Source organism: Eschrichtius robustus, chromosome 6, assembly GCF_028021215.1.
Source record: "Eschrichtius robustus isolate mEscRob2 chromosome 6, mEscRob2.pri, whole genome shotgun sequence".
NCBI classification, from domain to species: Eukaryota; Metazoa; Chordata; class Mammalia; order Artiodactyla; family Eschrichtiidae; genus Eschrichtius; species Eschrichtius robustus.
In genome coordinates, this window is record NC_090829.1 from 23,330,068 (window position 1) to 23,351,264 (window position 21,197).

Below are 21,197 nucleotides of genomic sequence, written 5' to 3' on the forward strand. Positions count from 1 at the left end.
GCACCCACGAGTTCATTACATAATTCTCGGTAGCATGAGGCCAAGTGTGTATCTGCTCTGGGGGATGGTCGGCAGACTCTGTCAGGCAGACCACGGCCGTCATGATGATATTTTGACAGAGTGTGTGCTACAGGTTGTTCGTTTGGAAAAAGACTCACCAGGTATTTTTCCTCCCCTTTCTCCTTCCTCTCTCTCTCTCTCTTTTATTTTTTTTCCCCTTTTAAACACTCTGGCATAATACTGAATGACTTTGTTTTTAAGCTGCCTTAGCCTTGCTTTGTGAAGAAAAAGCCTGAGTGTTCTTTCCCTGTAGGACACAAGTGTTATTTTTGGAGCAGAGATTCTTAGCCTGATCTTTGTCTAAACCAATTTCTGTTCTTTGTGAGGTCGTGGTCTGGGGCGGCTCTGAGTGATCTCTGTGGAGGGAAGCTTCCTGGCTTCATGAGGGAGCCTGGGCCGAGGTGTCGAAGGGCCACGCCTGGAACGTCACGGCTCGGGGTCTCCACACACAGCTCCTTCGCCTTCAGATTCCCCTTGTTAGGCTTGTCCCCTTGGAATAGTCTGGACCACATGATGTGAAGTGGTGTGATTTTCCTGCTGATGTCATTTCCCGGGATGTTTTGGGTCAAGGTGACCTTGTGCTTTTTAACTGGGTACTGTAGGCCACAGACTACTCAGAACCAAGAAAGCCATGGCTGGAGGATCTCTGTAGGCTGTAGAGGGTGTCGCCGGCTATGGGAGAGCCACAGCCCACTCTGAAGGCCACGACCTGGGTTCCCAAGGGCCTCTGGGAACATGTCTCGTGACTCGCAGCTCAGAGCAGCCCCTTCTGTAACCTGCTCTGGATCAGGCTGCCAGACACGAGGAGGAAAACCTCTGCAGCTTCTCAAAGCTCCTCTTCCTGACCTGTCATTCCTAGGAGTTTACTTAGCTTGCACCTGCTGGGAAACACGTAAAATCAGACACAGTTGAAAACACTGCTGTCAGCAACAAATAACACACCACCTTAACGATGACTCCTTTCCTTTGGAAATTGGTAGCTGGGGATTCAGGGAGCAGGTGTGGATGAGAAAGGCCCCATGATGAACAGGTAGACCCTGCAGGTGTCCCAGACTGCTTTCCCCTCGGGGGGTGACCTGTGAGGCGCCCTTCCCTGGCCGGCTATGCATAGCCAGCAAAGCTTCTTACAAGAGAAACCTCTTTCCTCACCCTCCATCAGTCCCACCTGCAGACCCGAAGCTTCGCTGTAAATCCCGCAGAAGTCACTGCACCTTGGACCGGAGAGCAGCCAGCTGGCCCGGGCCTGACGGCGTCCCCGCCGCAGCCCCCCGTCCTTCCTTTTCTGTGCCGAGGGAGCACGCGATCGGTGCTCAGCCATGGTCGACATGGGGGGCCTGGACAACCTGATCGCCAACACGGCCTACCTGCAGGCGCGGAAGTCCTTGGATGTCGACAGCAAGGAGCTGCAGCGCCGACGCCGGACCCTGATGCTGCCCGGGCCGCAGAGCTGCGAGCAGCTCCTCCAGGCCCCGCCCAACGACTTCCACAGCCTGTGCGAGCAGCAGCCCATCGGCCGCCGCCTCTTCTGCGGCTTCCTAGCCACGGTGCCCGCGTACCAGGAGGCCGTGGGCTTCCTGGAGGAGGTGCAGAGCTGGGAGCTGGCCGAAGAGGGTCCCGCCAAGGGCAGCACGCTGCAGGGGCTGATGGCCACTTGTGCGGCCTCCCCGGGGCGCCCACACCCCTTGCTCAGCCCAGCTCTGGTCACCAAGTGCCAAGCAGCCACCACGGAGGAAGAGCGAGCGTCCCTGGTGGAGCTGGCCAAGGCTGAGGCCATGGCCTTCTTGCAGGACCAGCCCTTCCTAGAGTTCCTGGCCAGCCCCTTCTATGACAAGTTTCTGCAGTGGAAAGTCTTTGAGATGCAACCGGTGTCAGACAAGTACTTCGAAGAGTTCCGGGTGCTGCGGAAAGGTGGTTTTGGGGAGGTAAGTGTTTCAGAACAGCCAGGCTGGAAGACGAAATAGACAGCATAATAGAGTTTTATTTTGCCTCGTTTTTTTGTTTTTTTGTTTTTTTTCTTTTTTATCTCAAGGGAACTTAGAACTAATCTCAGTGCCACATGTGGAGAAAGAATTCCTAGCTTGCTCTCACGTCTTCTTTCCGGTCACCGCGTGAAATAAAATGAGAATGGCATAGAAAAAACTAACAAAATGTGGAACTGGCCAAGAATCTTTATCGTGGGGTCTACAACAGGCAGGCACACACTGAAATGCCCCTTTGGTGAATGATAGCAACAAACAATGGGAGATCCCCCTTTCCCCTTAATTGTGGTCATGGAGGTAATTTGAGAAAAACTTCAGAGAGCTAAGAAAACACTCATCTTGAATTAAAGCCTGGAATCCGTTTTGCACCAATGCTGTGCTCAGCTTTCTTTTTTTTAAGTTGAAAAGAATTCTTTAAGGTAAAAGTCACATTACCCATTAACCATTTTAGAGTGTACAATTTAATAGCATTTGGTACATTACAATGTTGTGTAACTATCATCTCTATCTAGTTCCAAGATACTTTCATCACCCCTGTGCCCATTAACAATTACTACCCATTTCCCCCACTCCCCCGACCCACCCAGCCCCTGGCCACCACTGGGCTGCTTTCTGTCTCTATGGATTTGCCGATTCTGGTGTGTCATATCAATGGAGTCATACAGTATTTGAGCTTTTGTGGCTGGCTTCTTTCACTGCGCGTAAGGTTCGGAGGTTCATTCACATTGTAGCATGTATCAGTACTTCATTCCTTTTTAGGGCTGAATAACATTCCGTTGTATGGGAATACTACATTCAATTCATGTATCCATTCATCTATTGGTGGACAGTTGGGTTGTTTCCACCTTTTGGCTAGCGTGAATAGTGCTGCTGTGAACATTTATGTACAAGAATTTGTCTGAATACCTGCTTTCGTTTCTCTTTCGTATATGTCTAGGGGTGGAATTGCTAGGTCTTAGGGCAATTCTGTGTTTAACGTTTTGAGAAATCACCAAACTCTTCCAAGTTTTAAGTTCCCACCAGCAACACGTGAGGGTTTCAATGTCTCCACATCCTTGCCAGGACTTGTTATTTTTCCTTTTTTTTTTTTTTTTTAATTATGGCTCACATAGTGGAGGTGAAGTGATACCTCACTGTGGTCCCAGCTCTATCTCAAAGAATCCTTCTCACTCACAGCTTCTCTTTTCTCAGAAGCCTGCCGTCTTTCCACCTTGGTGGTTTTCTGCTCCTCCACCCCCTGTATCCCCCCTCCCCTTGCTGTCTCCAGTGCTGTCTACTTCTTCCTCTCCCTTTCTTTCTCTCCTTAAGGTATGTGCTGTCCAGGTGAAAAACACCGGCAAGGTGTATGCCTGTAAGAAACTGGGCAAGAAGCGGCTGAAGAAGAAAAATGGTGAGAAAATGGCTCTCTTGGAAAAGGAAATCTTGGAGAGGGTCAGCAGCCCTTTCATTGTCTCTCTGGCCTATGCCTTTGAGAGCAGGTGCCATCTCTGCCTGGTTATGAGCCTGATGAATGGGGGAGACCTCAAGTTCCACATTTACAGCGTGGGCGAGCAGGGCCCGGACATGAGCAGGGTGGTCTTCTACTCGGCCCAGATGACCTGCGACATGTTGCACCTCCACTCCCTCAGCATCGTCTACCGGGACCTGAAGCCCAAGAATGTGCTTCTGGACGACGTTGGCAACTGCAGACTGTCCGACCTGGGGCTGGCTGTGGAGATCCAGGATGGCAAGCCCATCATCCAGAGGGTGAGTGGCTCTCCATGGGCCCAAAGGTGGGGCACAGAGTCGGAGAGGAGGGGAGAGGGCCGTTCTATTCCCAGGGCAAGCAGAACCTTGGACTTAATGCTTCTAATTTCCTTGTTCTTAAAGCCCTTATGTTGTCATCTTGCCTTAAGTGGAGTGCTATAAGAGAATTAGCTTAACTGGCTATTTGGGGGCTACTTTGCTTTCCTCTCACTAGAAGCAGAGGGGAGCCTTCTTTGTGAGTTGGAGATGATCTGTGCCTTCACCGTGAGATGGTAAGAGCTGAAGCCGTAGCCAGGATCTAGGTATGTCCCACCAATAACCACCTCCCTGGTGCCATGTTCCTGAGTCAATAGAGCCTTGGTTTTCTTTTCCGGAAAATTTTAGGGGCTGGACCTTAAAATTTCAGGATTCTACGAGGTAAAATTTAATAGGATAAGAAATAGAAGAAACCCCAGCACTTAGCACATTAAAGTAAATATCTCCTTTTCTGTTGAGTGTGCACTGGGGGAATGTTTTACATTGAACAAAGGTGAAATTTTAAATGAAAATATATATACAAGACAACAAAGGCAATTGATGTTTATTTTGGTCAATTTGGTTCAAGGTGATGGCAGAGAATTCTTTGATTAAAAAGGGAATTATAATTAAGCAATTATGTTAAGCGAACAATACAAAAATCTCTCGAATTCTGACAATTCTTTACCACTGAGTTTCTGTGCACAAAGGTGGGAGGATTCCCAGGAAGATAAGGACCCAAGTCAGATTCCTAAATATCCACCTAAAACTTGGTTTTTGCACAGTTTCCAGCTTACAACTCAGAGATGACAATCAGGCAAGGAAGTGAGAAAAATCATGGCAAGTTTGGGAAACCGCAGGTGAATTTATGTGGCTATAATGTAAGGAATGTTGACAAGATGTGTAGGGCTCAGATCATGCAAAGGCATTGGAATTCTTTCTTGTGAGGGACAAGAAGCCATTGAAGGGTTTTAAGAAAGGGAATGGTGTGATTAGACTTGCATGTTTTAAACACCAATTTGGATTGTAGATGAGAGGCAGAGGAGCTAGTTAGGAGGCGGATGCGGTGGCTCAGGAAGAGATGATGAGGCCTGTATAAGACAGTGGGATTGAAGAAGTGGGAATAAAGCGGAGCTGTTGGAAAGAGACCTGTTGGGACTTCAGGACCAGCTGGGTATGAGGGTAAGTGATGCAGAAGGTCTCTAGCTCCAGTGACTAGAAAGAGGAGCAGAATTATGGGAAAGCTGGTAAGTTTAATTGTCAGTGTGGTGTATATGAGGCTCCTATGTGACAGGCAGGTAGACATTTAGATAAAGATCTGGTGCTCTGCTGAAAGGTCAGAGCTAGACATTGGGATTTGGAGTCATCATGACTTGGGAAGCAGCAGACACCACTGGGTCATTTGGGAAACAGTGGAGGAAGAGGACCAGGGATGGTAGCTAAGGAACATCAACATGTAGGGGGTGTTGAAGAAAAGGGGCCTTGAAGAGGTTAAAGAAGTAGGACGAGAGTGACAGAGTCATGTGAGCCGTATCAGTTAAGGGTTGATTTCAGCAGCATATCATAGAAAACCCAAATAATAGTGGATTAAACAAGAGAGGGGGTTATTTTTCTTATGTAACAAGTAGTGTGGAGATAAGCGTGGTTGGTATTAGTTCTGCAGCTCCAGGATAATGGAATCGACATCTCTGTCATTTTGGCCTTTTCGACATGTGCAAGATGGCTGCCCTAGCCCCAGCCATCAGGTCCATGTTCCAGGCAGGAGAAAGGAGGAAAGGTCAGGAGTAAATAGGCATGCACGCAGCAACCAAATATGTCTCCGAATATGAACTTCCTTGGAAGGCCCATCTGACAGCTTCCATTTAAATCTCATTGGCTAGAACTATTATCTGGCCACCCCGCCTGTAGGGGAAGCTGATAAATGACTTTTTTTTTTTTTCGGAAGGAGAAACGCAGGATATGGAGCAGGTAACTGGCAGCCTCCTCCACAGGAGCCAAAGGAGAAGAGGATTTAAGGGAGGAGAGTGGTCAGCACTGTCGAGTGCTGCCAAGAGGTCAGGCAGGCTGTGGGATTTGACAGTCAGGAAACCACAGTGTCCTCAGTAAGAGTGATGCTCAAGGTCAGAACTCAGACTGTGGAGGTTGGATTGACCTGGGAGTAGAGAGTGAGACAAAGGAAGGAGGGAGGCTGGTCACTACAGGGGGACACAGGGAGGAGGATGGAGTTTTAAGGAGGGGAGATTTAGATGCTGAGACAAGAATCAGGAGAGAAAGTGCTGGTTCTGTAGGAAGGAGAGGCTGAATGAGGGTGGAGAAACCGAGGAAGAGGTGGGGATGGGATGGAGGACTTCCGTATCACTGTCTCCTAAGTTGGGGTGGAAGAAGCGGGAAGATGGCGGGGAAGCAGAGTGTTTGCCTCCGTGGGACTTTGCTATGAAAACAGGAACGCTGTGGGACTTCCCTGCTGGTGCAGTGGTTGAGAATTCGCCTGCCAGTGCAGGGGACACGGGTTCGAGCCCTGGTCCGGGAAGATCCCACATGCCGCGGAGCAACTAAGCCCGTGTGCCACAACTACTGAGCCTGAGCTCTAGAACCCGTGAGCCACAACTACTGAGCCCGCGAACCACAACTACCGAAGCCCACGCGCCTAGAGCCTGTGCTCCGCAACAAGAGAAGCCACCACAATGAGAAGCCCATGCACCACAACAAAGAGTAGCCCCCGCTCGCTGCAACTAGAGAAAGCCCGCGCGCAACAACGAAGACCCAACACAACCAAAAATAAATAAATAAAAATAAAATTTAAAAAAAAAAAACAAAAAACGGAAACGTCGTGAATCCATGTCTGTCTATGCATGAAAATACCAAAGTGTATTTCTTCAGGATTTTGAATTCACATTGTCACTTGTGCAGAGGAGAAGTGTTCCTTCTGAGTGTCTCATAGGCATGTATCATGCTAATGGGTGGTACATCTCCACCTCGCTGAAGGTCGAGGAGACACATAGCTCTGTCTCTTGTAAATCCTTTCTCAGTCTTCCTCCAGCTCTATTCATGGGCCAAGAGAATATTTAAAGACAGTTCCTTCAGTGGCTCCTGTGTCCAGCTGTCTGACTCTTTTGGAAACTGGAGGACGCTTTCCGTGCCTCCTCAGTATTGTCCTCTATAATGAATGCAGTTGGTGGAGAAGTTTACTCACTAGAGACCTCTCGCCCTTTTGCCTTTCCTGAGTCCCTCTTTGTCCCATGAGACCAAACTTCTGGGTTTAGACCACTTGCCCCAGTCCTCAGACCTGCCTCCAAAGCCCAGGGGACCCTCAGGAAGGGTGCAGGGTGGGGAGGGGAAGAGTCAGAGAGAAAGTATAGAAGCCATAAAAAGAAAGACAGAGACAAGGAAAGCATCCCTCTTTCACTGTTTACCCCTCCACATAGGTAAATAGAGCCCCTCGGTTTCCTGTTTACTGTAGCTCCCACACATGTAACTGGGCCCCCAAGTGGATTTTAAGGTCATTATACTCACAACATTTCACAGAAGAAATGAAAAGGAACATATTTACAGGGCTTCTGTAACCACTAACATTGTTGTGATGTCAAGATACTGTATAAAGAATTACTGTGAACGTTATGAAGAAGGTGTGAGGGAAAAGTCACCCTGATTATGAAGGTTGATACCTGCCTGGACTCTGTGCAATCCTTCCAGAAAAGTTAAGGCATCGTGGCTTTGGAGACATGGCTAGCTGCTTCTCATTCAGCTACTCATTCAGTCTTTTGTAAGCTAGCACTGCTTTCTGCTACGTATGAAAGAATACCAGATTCTCAACAATTTCAGTGCCAAGGTCTCTGTGAAAATCTCCTGGCCTTTTCCTCCTGTCACAAGATGGCTTTTGCAACTCCAAACATCAAGTCCACATTCCAGGATGGAAGAAAGGAGGAGAAAGGAGAATGTTAACAGACTCTGCTTACACCCCATTGGCCAGGACCATGCCACATGTTCACCTCTAGCTGTAAGGGAGCCTGGAAAATAGTTTTCCATTCTCCAGCCTCTATTGCAGGGGATGATAAGGGAGATGGGGAGTGAGATTAAATGTTGAATGAGCTGACAGCATCTGTCACCAGCCCCCAGGAAAAAAATATTGATAAAGATGAGGAAATCTGGTTCAGTTTTTAACTCACACAGGCATTAAAATTAGCAAATAATTGTTACAATGGTGTGGTAGGTAGAATTCTAAGATGACCTCCAATGACCCTTGCCCTTGTATAATTTTTTCCCATTGACTTGTGGGCAAGACCTGTGAATATGGTGAGATATCACTCCCGTGACTGTATTACATTATAAGGCAAAATGGATTTTGAAGATGCATTTATGGTTACTAATCAGTTGATTTTGAGTTACTCAAAAGAGAAATTAACCAAGTGGGGCTGACCTAATCACATGAGTCCTTTAAATATGGGTATAGAGGTCAGAGACAGCAGAACTCAGAAACTGAAAGCATGAGAGGGCTTCAACACACCATTGCTGGCTTTGAAGATGGAGTGAACCACATGGCAAGGAATGTAGGTGGTCTCCAGAGCTGAGAGCTGCCTCTGAATGACATCCAGAAACAGCAGGGACCTCAGTCTTACAAGCACAATGAACTGAAATCGACCATAACCACATGAACTTGGAAGAGGATCCTGAGCTCCAGATGAGAGTGCAGCCCAGCAGAATCTTGACTTTGGCTTTGTGAGATCCTGACCAAAGAACCCCTCCAATGCTGTGCTCAAACCTACAGAACTGTGAGGTAATAAATGGGTGTTGTTTTAAGCTACTAAGTTTGTGGTACTTTGTTACACAGCAATAGAAAACTCATACAAGTCATTAATAAAGGAAGATAGCCAATGGAAAGATGAAAAATAGCATCAACATTAATGGTGACGATAGCAAGGTACTGGACACTGTTAGAGGGACAATGTTTTCCTTTCCAGCAGGGATCAGTACACCTACCATCTACTACAGACGTACCACAGAGATATAGTGGGTTTGATTCCAGACATTTTTTGGTTTCCCAGTGTATATAAAAGTTATGTCTACAAAGTATGCAATAGAATTATGTCTAAAAAACTATATACATACCTTAATTTAAAAATAATGTTATTGACAAAATGGCACAACAGACTTGCAGGGTTGCCATAAACCTTCAATTTGTAAAAAATTCAATATCTGCGAAGTGCAGTAAAGCAAAGCACAATAAAACGAGGTATGTCTGTATAATAGAACTTGAAACTCTTAATTGAATTTGAAACTCTGGAAGTGATTCTTCCCAGTGGGTAACCCTTCCCTAGGTATGAGCTGAGCCTCCCTGGAGGGACACAGGCCCTGTCAGGTTATTTCAGGACACCAGGTGAAATACTTTGGACATTGCTTTATAGGCAGCAGGGAGCCATTGAAGGTTTATCAACAGGAAATGGCATGACCAGAGTGATTCTTTTTTTTTTTTAATTTTATTGAAGTATATCTGATTTACAGTGTTGTGGTAATTTCTGCTATACAGCAAAGGGACTCAGTTTTATATATATATTCTTTTTCATATTCTTTTCCATTATAGTTTGTCACAGGATACTGAGTATAGGTCCCTGTGCTATACAGTAGGACCTTGTGTTTATCTATCCTATATACAATAGTTTGCATCTGGTAATTCCAGACTCCCAATCCTTCCACCCCCTTTCCCCTTGGCAACCACAAGTCTGTTCTCTATGTCTGTGAGTCTGTTTCTGTTTCGTAGATAAGTCCATTTGTGTCATATTTTAGATTCCACATATAAGTGATATCATATGGTATTTGTCTTTACCTTTCTGACTTCACTTAATATGATAATCTCTAAGTCCATCCATGTTACTGCAAATGGCATTATTTCATTCTTTTTTATGGCTGAGTAACATTCCATTGTATATATTTGCCACATCTTCTTTATCCATTCATCTGTCGATGGACATTTAAGTTGTTTCCATGTCTTGGCTATTGTGAATAGTGCTGCTATGAACATAGGGGTGCATGTATCTTTTTGAATTGTAGTTTTGTCTGGGTATGCAGAATGATTTTTTAAGGAGATGACTGACACTATGATGAATTCAAGTAGAGGGAGCCTGGGGTTCAGGAGAAAGGGGGGCCGGTAAAGAGCTACTGTAATAATTCCCACATGAGGTAATGAGGGTTGAAGTAGGGCCCAAGGCTCTGAACAGTCTTACATCCAGAGCTTAGCTGCCTGGCTTCGCCTAGGCTCCATCAAGACCCACGTCTGTACTCACTTCTCTTAAATCACGGCTGTCCCCAGTGGAGGGGGCGGGGTTGTGGAGAGAATGGAGCCATTTCTAGAAGGTGGTGCCTTTTGCCCCATGGGGCCCCCGGCTGCTGGTAATTGGGCGGTGACTCAGGAAGGAAAGGCGAGGGTAGTTCTGCCCGAGTCTGAGAAAGACTGAGGCGGACACACGACAAGAGGCAGGGAGGCTTAAGAGCACTGGCCTGGGAGGCAGAAACCCTGGCTTCCTGTCGAGACTTATCACTGACTCACTGTGTCTGGCATCTCAGGCAGGCCCCAGAACATCCTTAATCTCTAAAATTTCATGAGTCTATGAGAAAGTCTTTGACTTATTTGTAGGAAAATACTCGCAAACGCCAAAGGTGAACACATGGCATACGTTTCACTATGGTTCACTGGGATATCAGTAAGGGTTCTTACCGGACAAAGTGAAGTTACTTAAGAAAATGAAATTAATGGTTTACATAACTAAGAAGGCCAGAGTGATCCAGGGTCTGAGCATTATCACCGGGAAGCCCTCCCTCTGTGCCCCAGCTCTGCTCTCCTCGGTGTTGGCCTCACTCTCACTCTCAGGGGCTCCTGAGTGGAGGCCACCGACAGCTCCACGCATATCCTACCAACCGAGCAATCCCGTGGAAAGAGAACAGTTCTTTACGAACAGTTCCTTCAAATTCCCAGGGAAGACTCTCAATGGACAGCTCAAGTCACATGCCCAACCATAACCAAGTCCATTAGCCAGGCTAGATCTCTGCTGTGCTCAGGAGCCAGGGAGAAGTTCTGTCCTATGTATATATCAGGAACTGAGGACAGAGGAAAGTGTTCTCCAATGGAAAGTAGGGATGGAGGGACTTCCCTGGTGGTCCAGTGGTTAAGGCTCCCCGCTTCCAATGCAGGGGGCGAGGGTTCGATCCCTGGTGGGGGAACTAAGATCCCACGTGCCGCGTGGTGCAGCCAAAGGAAAAAGAAAGAAAATAGGAGTGGAAGAGGATGGTAAAATGGAATTCAGATAAGCAGAAACAGTGGGTACCCCTAATAACTGCTGTTATCTCAATGGTTTGAAAAGTTTGGAAGAGTTCTGAGCTCTTAATCAAGGGATGATGGGATCTAGAGCCTTTATAGAAAGACTTACAAGATAGGGAGTATTACGGAGATGGAGAAACTGAGACTCAGGGAGGTTAAGTTACCCACCCAAAGTCACATGTCTCATATGTGAGATGAACCCAGGTATGCCAGATTCAAGAGCACTTACGGTTTTGACTCTGCCTTGTCAAGTTCACACACAGAGCAGAATGTGGTCTCTGGGTTGTAATGCTATAAAAGGCCCTCCACTGAGTAAAACTCAGAATGAGTGCATGTGATGACATAGCATATCTTCCTCAGTCTGGTCTGATATGGATCCCAACCTCAAGCCTAGTTGAACCTCTAATGGAGTTAAGACTTTGGAAAAAGATTGGCCCAACCTTTACAGGGAACGGTGTGACTAATATCTCAGTCAGCCTTCCCACACCCAGGCACAATATCATTAAACATGGTCCCAGCCATTGTCGATATTAACCTTTAATAAAGGTGATAAGCACTCCTGCCTGTTCTCAGCTGACATCCACGTGCACACAATAAAACTAACTCTTAGCATTTTTAGAGCTGCCAGGTAAACATAACAGGAAAATTGGGCAATGGGACTCGTGCTGGGACTTTTCAAATTCAACCATCTATGTGGAGAACAGTGACCTTCAGATATTGTGGAACATGAGTCAGTCCTTAAAACTTGCTATATTGTCAGGAATTGGAATGAAGTTAGTGCAGTGACCCAAAAGCTTGTGACATGTTTGGTTACCATGTCCTGCCTCTAACCAACTCCTCACATTCATAGGGATAATGTAATAGAGTTTGGGCATAATATTTATTTTGAAGCTTCTGGCGTGTCGACTACAATGCTAGTGACACACTGAATAAGTGATTTTGTCTATTTATTTATTTTTTAAATTTATTTATTTTATTTTCATTTATTTTTGGCTGCATTGGGTCTTCATTGCTGCGTGTGGGCTTTCTCTAGTTGCAGCGAGCGAGGGATACACTTTGTTGCGGTGCGCGGGCTTCTCACTGCGGTGGCTTCTCTTGTTGCGGAGCACGGGCTCTAGGGTGCGCTGGCCTCAGTAGTTGTGGCTTGCGGGCTCTAGAGGGCAGGCTCAGTAGTTGTGACGCACGGGCTTAGTTGCTCCGCGGCATGTGGGATCTTCCCGGACCAGGGCTCAAACCCGTGTCCCCCGCACTGGCGGGTGGATTCTTAACCGCTGTGCCACCAGGGAAGCCCTGAATAAGTGATTTTAAAAAGATCTCTGAGTGTGTTTCATCAGACGGTAATACCTACATACATCACAACCATATTGACTCTGCTCCAAAAATTTTTCTCTTTGAGAATTTACTTCTGAGAATCAGACAGGACAGGCATTCTGGTTACTTCATGGTCACATATTGGTCTCTACCAAAATCCTAACCACCATTATTAACTAAATTTAGTTCTTAGTAACTTTTGACCACTCCAAAAATTTCACATCCATTCTCAAAGCACTTACCACTCTTAAGGGCATTCAGAAATATTCATTACAGTCTTGGAATTATTTTTTAACATTCCTTCATTCAAAAGGCATTCATTAACTCATTCATGCATTCACTCATTCAACCTATATGAATTGAGCATTTCCCACATGCCAGGACAGTGCTAAACATAAGGCACAGGAAGAATTGTGTCAAAACAAAGCCAGAAACCTGCTTATTATCTATCTATGTCTTACTTATTCAGCCCGTGTCCGATGTCTTAGCCTATTGGTCAGATGAGAAGTTTTTTATCATAAGAGTATCCAGACATTACCCACAAATCCTGGCTGAACACAATGCCTAACCAACCCTGTCAATTCTATTTTAAAATATGTGAATATAGCAATTTATAGCCTGACTTTGGTCTCAAAAATTGTTAAAAATAAAGTTTAGATTTACTGAATTGGTAAAATATTTAAGCTACAGTATATTTCAAGATGCAGTAATAAAGTATGCATATTTATTCTATTTAAAAAAAAACTGGAGAGGGGAGGGATAAATTAGGAGTTTGGGGTTAACATATACACACTACTATATATAAAATAGATAACCAACAAGGATCTACTGTATAGCACAGGAAACCCTACTCAATACTCTGTAATAACAACTATACTCCAATATGAAATAAAAATTTCAAACAAATAAACAAACAAACAACAAAAAAAGAAAAAAAAACATGGGGCATAGAACGATGAGCAAAAACAGACATGATTTCCTGCCCTGTGGATTTTACAGTCTAGTGGGGGAGACAGAACTTCATAATCACCCAAATGAATGTAACATTTCAATGATGACAACCGCTGGGAAGATGTGGTACATGGGGCTCTCCAAGGAGGATTTTTCTTAACATGTGAGGCTCCGAGCATCAACCACAGGGGCAATACAACTTACTGATATCGGGAGGACAGACAGGAATTCACTCAGCAAAGCAGTTGGGGTGGTGTCTTGGTTGGGTTCCCTGGAAACTACTTTGAGACAGATTTCCACTCTCATAAGATACGTGCATGAGGAAGGCAGAATTGGGCAGAGGGAGAAGCTGACCCTCAGTGAGGTCACTCCTTCAGCGAGCTCTGGAGTTGGGATGGCCCTTCCAAGTTGTCCCAAACTGAGGTAGGGTCCAGGCTTTAGTATCTCTCCAAGGTCAGTCGGTGATCTTGGGCAGCTGCCAGAAGAAGGAAGAAGCTGGAGTGAAGCAGTTCCCTGCTGCAGAAGGCAGTTCTGGGTGAGGGTGGGCGGGGAGTAGGGGGGTGGTAGGTGGAGGGGGCAGGGGGCAGCTCTGAGCCATCGGCAGTCAATGGTCCCAGCCAGGGCTGGCTACTTGATGTTCAGGGCTCATAGCAAAATGAAAATGAGGGGCCCCTTATCCAAATATCAGGCAAAAGCTTTCTCCTTTCTTCCATGCTCAATCTTTCAACAGATCGTGCTGTTTTTGTTATTTGCTATTTCTTTCTTTTTTCCCCCCCCCAAACATTTAAAACATTTTATTTATTTATATTTGTACTTATTTTTGTATTTTTGCCACACTGCGTGGCATGCAGGATGGTTTTCCAACCAGTGATGGAACGCGGGCCGCCGCAGTGAAAGTGCCGAATCGTAACCACTAGGCCGCCAGGGAACTCCCTGTTATTTGCTATTTCATGTTGCACTCCCTCAGGCTCTGCGATCCACCAGGATTCAGTGGAGACCCTCACAGACACTCAGGGCCTCACTCTACAACTGGACCCAAGGAAGCACATGCCTGACCCCAGCCCTCCTTGCACCAAATGCCGGCTCCCACCGGTGGCAAAAAGTAGCCAACAGTTGCTGAGCAGAGTCAGGGTGGGGGGCAGGGAGACAGCCCTGAACCCATCACTGGGAGGCAAGAAAGTGTCAAGAGATGGCACTGTGTGTGAGCTGAGACTCCAAGACCCAAATTCATGCTCCACTGTCTCATTGGACTTAACTTACAAGATACAAATTCAAAAATTTGTCAAGACAGCCTCCGCACAGCATGAGACCCCAGCACGGGGCTGCTTCTGAGCACAGGGCCCTGTTGGGCTGCACTGGAGACCAGCCCTGGGCCCAGCAGCTGGGGAGCAGAGGCCGAGATCCTGAAGAAGGAACCGGGCAGAAGACCTCAGTATCCACTCCAGATGGGGCAGAGCATGCCAGGCAGTGGCAACAGCCAGTGCAAAGTGCATGCTGCTTGGGAAAGGAAGCCAGGAAATTAAATGCACAAAGCAAGAGGAGGCATGATTCACAGGAAGCTGGAGTGGTGGCGGGGGCCAGACCAAACCTGGCATGACAGGCCATGTTAAGGACTTTGGTTTTTTGCCTAAGAACACTGGAAAGCCTTTGAAAGCCTTTAACCAAAGGGGGCAAGAAGCTTAGAATTCTGTTTTGGAAAAGAATCACTCCATCTGAAGTGAGAGCAGATCAGAGGGGATTCAGGTGGATTGCGGTAATTTGTAATCCAGGTGAGAGATAATGGCAGCTCAGCCAACAGGAGGGGTGGTGGAGCCAGAGCACAGTGTTTGAACTGGGAGGAGATTCCAGAATGACTGGGCCTCAGTGATAGTTTGGACATGGGCTAAGGGAGAGGGGGGTGTCAAGGGTGATTTACTAGGTGAAGTTGTGCCACAGATACAGACTTGGCCCTGAGTACAACAGGATACCAGGCAAACAAATGCCTGCCTTCATGAAGCCCAGGACAGGGAAGAGACTGATAAGTCAAAGGACACTGACAATACAGCAGTCAGACTGTCCAAGTTGAGTGCGTAGGGAGGGCACCAGCCCAACATTGGGTCATGGGGTCAGGAAGGGCTTCCAGGAGGAAATGACAACTGAGTCGAGACTCACGAGGCAAACAGAAGTGAGGCAGGTCATCATCAAAAAATCTACAAACAATAAATGCTGGAGAGGGTGTGGAGAAAACGGAACCCTCTTGCACGGCTGGTAGGAATGTAAATTGATACAGCCACTATGGAGAACAGTATGGAGGGTCCTTGAAAAACTAAAAATAGAACTACCATATGACCCAGCAATCCCACTACTGGGCATATACCCTGAGAAAACCATAATTCAAAAAGACCCATGTACCACAATGTTCATTGCAGCTCTATTTACAATAGCCAGGACATGGAAACAACCTAAGTGTCCATCGACAGATGAACGGATAAAGAAGATGTGGCACATATATACAGTGGAATATTACTCAGCCATAAAAAGAAACAAAATTGAGTTATTTGTAGTGAGGTAGATGGACCTAGAGTCTGTCATACAGAGTGAAGCAAGTCAGAAAGAGAAAAACAAATACCGTATGCTAACACAAATATATGGAATCTAAAAAAATAAAAAAGGTCTGAAGAACCTAGGGGCAGGACAGGAATAAAGACGTAGACGTAGAGAATGGACTTGAGGACATGGGGAGGGAGAAGGGTAAGCTGGGACAAAGTGAGAGAGTGGCATGGACATATATACACTACCAAATGTAAACTAGATAGCTAGTGGGAAGCAGCTGCATAGCACAGGGAGATCAGCTCGGTGCTTTGTGACCACCTGGAGGGGTGGGATAGGGAGGGTGGGAGGGAGAGGCAAGAGGGAGGAGATATGGGGATATATGTGTACATATAGCTGATTCACTTTGTTATACAGCAGAAACTAACACAAAACTGTAAAGCAGTTATACTCCAATAAAGATGTTAAAACAAAAGAAGTGAGGCAGGTGAAAAGAAGGGAGAGCGGGCTTGGCACAGGGATCGGCATAGGGTGGTGGTCCTCAACTGAGGGCGATTTTGGCCCCTAGAGCATTTTGACAATGTCTGGAGACCTTTTTGGTTGTCATGACTGGGGAGTTGCTACCGGCATCTTGTGGGTAAAGGCCAGGGATGCTGCGAACATCTTACAACGCACACCACAGCCTCTCCCCCCAAATAGTGATCCACCATGTCCATAGTGCTGCAGTGAAAACCCTGGCCAGAGGCCTGGGGCTCAGTCAAGGGCAGTGTGACTCTGCAGCTGCCTGGAGTGCGGAGTCACGGGCTGTGAGGGAGACAACAGGTGCCACCGAGAGCGGAGCCTGTGTTCAGGCCCTAGGGGGCTGGAGGAGTCAGACAAGGGCATTCGAACCCAATGCCAAGGGTGCTGGGGAGCCATTGAAGGTTTCCAGGCAGGAAAGTGACAAAATCAGCCTTGGAAGGGCCAACAGGAAGAGGGAGTTGGGATGAGGGTAAAGAGGAGGGGAGTGAAATGTTCACAGCAGCACTATTTACAATAGCCAAGACGTGGAAACACCCATCAACAGACAGTTGGCTTAAGAAGATGGGGTATAATATATATGTACAATGGAATATTACTCCTCCATAAAAAAGAATGAAATCCTGCCATATGCAGCAACATGGATGAGCCTAGAGAATATCATGCTTAATGAAATAAGTCAGAGACAAATACTGTATAATACCACTTATATGGAGAATGTAAAAGATAGTACAAGTGAATGTATATGCAAAACAGAAACAGACTCACAGATGTAGGAAACAAAGGGGAGAGGGAAGAGAATCTGGCACTCTGCATGGCTTGGTGCGTGGAGCATGGGTTGGCCCTCCGTCTTCCCTGGGAAGTGGCCAGGCTGGCACATCGTCTGTTGGGCTGTGGCAGTGAGGAGAAAAAGAGAGTCGTGAGGCTTGCAGGGTCCGGCAGGAGAGGGCTGTCATGCAGGATGATGCGATCCAGGGAACAAACCGTTGCCGCATCACCTAATTTGAGGTAGACACGTTGGAAGCTCAGAGCATCCTTTCAGATCAAGTGCAGCTGATGAAATACGGTCCACAGGATCAAAAAGATGGAAGGAGGGTGAGTCTGCCAATCTGGTTCTGCCACTCACTATGGCTGCTGTGTACAGATGCACAGGCTGACCACAAACCCAGGCAGAGAACCTTCTTCTAACTGGCCCAGACGTGCCACTTAGGCTTGCCATAGCCCTGCATGTGACCCCAGACAAGTCATGCCTCTTCCCTGAGCCTGATTAATACTGCTCCCCTCTTAGGCTTGATGAGAAGATTAAAGTAGATGAATGCCTAGCAGAGGTCAGCCACTTGGTAGGCACTCACAAAATGATTGCTATGATTATTTTACAAGAAGCCCAGCGCTAGACCCTCTGCCACGATCCCCACTGTTGCGTTGTTTCTGCCTCACCTGAAAGGCACTGTAGCTGCTCAGAGGACCTTTGCTGCTGTGCTTTGTTCTCTGAGGGACACTAGGAGCCAGCAGGACCCCAAGGCTGCAGCCGGGTGGGCAGTGGATGAAGGCGCAGCTCGCCTGGAAGCTGAGCCGAGCAGGCACATGCCATTGTCTCACTTCCTCACAGCCACGTGGAGCTTCGTTTGTGATTTTATTCTGAGTGTCTTAGAGGCACCATGGAAAATAGGCGTCAGCCTGCTGCTGGCCAGATTCGCAGAATATGAAACCACCAAAGAACACACTCCAGTGGAAGAATCACAGCTATTGATCTCTGATGAGGTACCAGGCCCGTCTTTCAATCTGATGGAGTCTTAGAGGCTCCTGGGTTTTTCTTTTTGTGTAGCTGCCCTGCCTGAGACAACCAGAACCTGGCTTGGTGACCATCGTGGCTAACACCTATTGAGGGCCTGCTATGTGCCAGGCTTTGGAAAGGCACGCAGTGTGTCTTATGGCTTTAATCTTCATCACAGTCCTATGAGGTAAGAGCTGTGAAGCTCAGAGAGGTTGAGTAACTGGCCTGGGGGTGACCAGCTCTAGTAATTGGTAGAGCTGAGATCTGCACCAGAGCAGACTGATGCCAGACTGTATAGCTGCAGAATTAGTTCTTGCAGGGATCCCTCTTTTGGATCCCCTCTTCCCAGGGGTGTCAGGGAGAGCAGGAAAGCTGAGGCTCCCCCTCCTGCCCAGGAAGTGTGCTGGCAGAAAGCGACGGGGCGGGAGGGCAAGGAACAAAAGTTAGGTCCGCGCTCTGGAGGCTGCAGCCCGGGGCTGAGCACACAGGGCGGAGCCTCGGAGCAAAGTCCCCTGGGGTCCCGGGCCGCATTCCTCTGAGGTCTGCAAAGGCCACCGCTTAAAGGCGCAGAGGAGCAGCTGGGAACGAGAACAAAGCGGCCGGGCCCCCCTCGGAGGAAGGAAGGAGCGAGCCCCAGGAAACAGCCGATAGCGCTAAGCTCAGCTTGTTTTTTTCCTCTGCTCAACAGTTCTCCTGCCACGGCAAACAAAAGATGTACATTCTGATTCCCTCTTCTGTTTGGATTGTGCTGTCGAGTGGATCTGGTTTGTGATGAACTGGGGGGAAGAGGCATCCGCGGGCGGTTTCTTGCTCCGCCGGCCAGTTTGCTGGGCCATCGGGAAACGCAGAAACAGCTTCCTTGACCGCGTCTTTCTCCCCGCGCGGCTCAGTAGATCCAGCCTGGCCTGGCCACACCAAGGGCACCAGGATACAGGCATTTCTTTTAATGATGGAATTTAAGGTTGCCAACTTTTCAGGTTCACTGGGACCTGGAAGTGACCTTGACCTCGAAGGACCTGCACATACACACGCAAGCATGCGCGGGGACACGCACACTTCTTAATGGACGTGTTAACCTAGTCAGATGAGAACTATGCCCTCTCAGTTCCCCACTGAAAGGCCACTCCCTGTTCTCATCACTGCGGATGAGGTCACAGTTCGCTCCTGCCCGGAGCCACACTGGGCTACTCACAGGGCAGACCCCGCCCAGCCTGGCCCTGCCACTTAGCTCCCGTGGGCCCAGGGGTGAGAGTGACAACAACTGCAGGGTCAGCGGAAGCCAGCATCCAACAGCAAGAGCAAGGCAGGGGGTGCCCGCACAGGTCCCCACAAGCTGGCTCTGATCCCGATCCCAGCCTGGGGTGTCCACCTTCCTCAAAATCTGGACACCTGTAGGTGACAGGTGGCCCTGATGGGACTAAGCAACCCACACGTGATGACAGTGGTAGATGGACTTCTTGCTGCCCACCGGGGGGAGGGGTCTGGACCCCATCTGGCTTCCTGATGCTTGATGCCCTGAATGCTGGGCGTACATTGGTTTGCCTGACCAGGTGTTGACAGAGTAGACTCACCAAAGGGCACCACAGAACCAAAGCAAAACAAAATGAAGCAAAAAAAAAAAAAAAAGTTAAACTACACACAAAAACACTGAGTTCTGTCGCTGCTGACACTTGGGTGATCCCTACAGCCCTGGCGATGGCAGTTCTTGGTCTCACGGACTGAAAGAGATTGTTTTGATGCCACAGAGACTGATGTGCGGGGGCCCTGTGTAACTGCAGGAGTTAAACTGAGCCACGAGAGGTCAGCGTGGTTAGACCCTGCCCCCTGCTGCTTGGCCCGTTCTCTCCTCCCACCCCACTCTGAGGAGGCAGTTCACATGCAGAAGACAAATGGCATGAAGGGCAGGCAATTAATTTTTTCAGCTGGAGGCTGCGATGGAATTTGGGTGCTTAGACTCTGGCGTATGCTGCTAATTCCATTCTTCTCCTCTGTGAAATACCTCCACCCTTCAAGGAGGTGGTGCCCTTCAGAATTCCATCACTGACATTTTCTGTCTTTAGGGCCAAGAGGTAGAGTCCTGATAATTATTTGGAGTGAATCTGAGGTTACCCTGCATGCTATTAGCGCTCTTTCCATGATTCCAAGGGGCTATGGTGCTGTAAAGATGGCCGGCGATTCTTCACTTGTTTCCTGGGGGAGGGAGCAAGTTGGTCCCAGCATGGCTCAGGGTCTGGTCCCCACCAACCAGCAACCTCTGTGGTGTGGAGTAGCCCAGCCAGCTTGACTGAGCAGTGATGCAGGCAAAGAACAGAGAACTTGTTGGGAAAAGAAGAGAAGCAGCTTAAGCAAGAACAGACCAAGATGAGGACTTAGTACCTGGCAGATGGGGAGAGGGAAGGGGGATACTCTAGAGGGAGAAAAGAAATCCTGAAGGGAACTTGGAAGGATAAGAAAAAGCTACCTCGCCTCTTTCCACAGAGGCAGTGTAATGTAATGGTTCACTGTGCAAGCCTATGCGTGAATCTTGGGTGGGTGACCTTAGGCAAGATTTAACCTCTCTGTGGCTTAGTTTTCTAATCTGCAAAATGGAGGATAAAATAGTCTCTATCTCATAGGTTTATCATGAAGATTAAACAAGAAGTTCACGTTAAGCACTTGACAAAATATTTAGCATGTAATAAACACTCAATAAGTATTGCCCATTATTATTTCCAATTTTTCTCCTGGTGTGTGTCTCACAATCCTTTGTTCAGGACTGGCATATGCACTCCACTTTTACCCTACACCTTCTACTGAGCGACTGATGTTTATCCAGTGTCCTGATTAGCGATTTTAATCCTCAGAGTCACTCGCCTCTGAAATCTGCTCACTGGAAGCTTGCCACACACAGAGCAAGCTCACAATAAACGTGGCTGAGTAGAACTTACCAATCACCACCATCTGAAATGCAGTTGGATGTTGTTTATAGTCTTTCTTCATGGCCCTCCCACCCCAGCTCAAGAGA

General features: G+C 47.6%; 1 protein-coding gene across 1 annotated transcript in view; it reads left to right on the forward strand.

Annotated features, from left to right (window-relative positions):
- Positions 1 to 1,376: 1,376 nt before the first annotated feature.
- Positions 1,377 to 21,197, forward strand: part of GRK7 (G protein-coupled receptor kinase 7) — a 35,874-nt gene continuing 16,053 nt past the window's right edge. Inside the window, exons 1-2 of the mRNA XM_068546020.1 lie at positions 1,377 to 1,982; positions 3,348 to 3,785. Coding sequence (XP_068402121.1) covers positions 1,377 to 1,982; positions 3,348 to 3,785 — 1,044 coding nt within the window. The remainder of the gene's footprint in view (positions 1,983 to 3,347; positions 3,786 to 21,197) is intronic.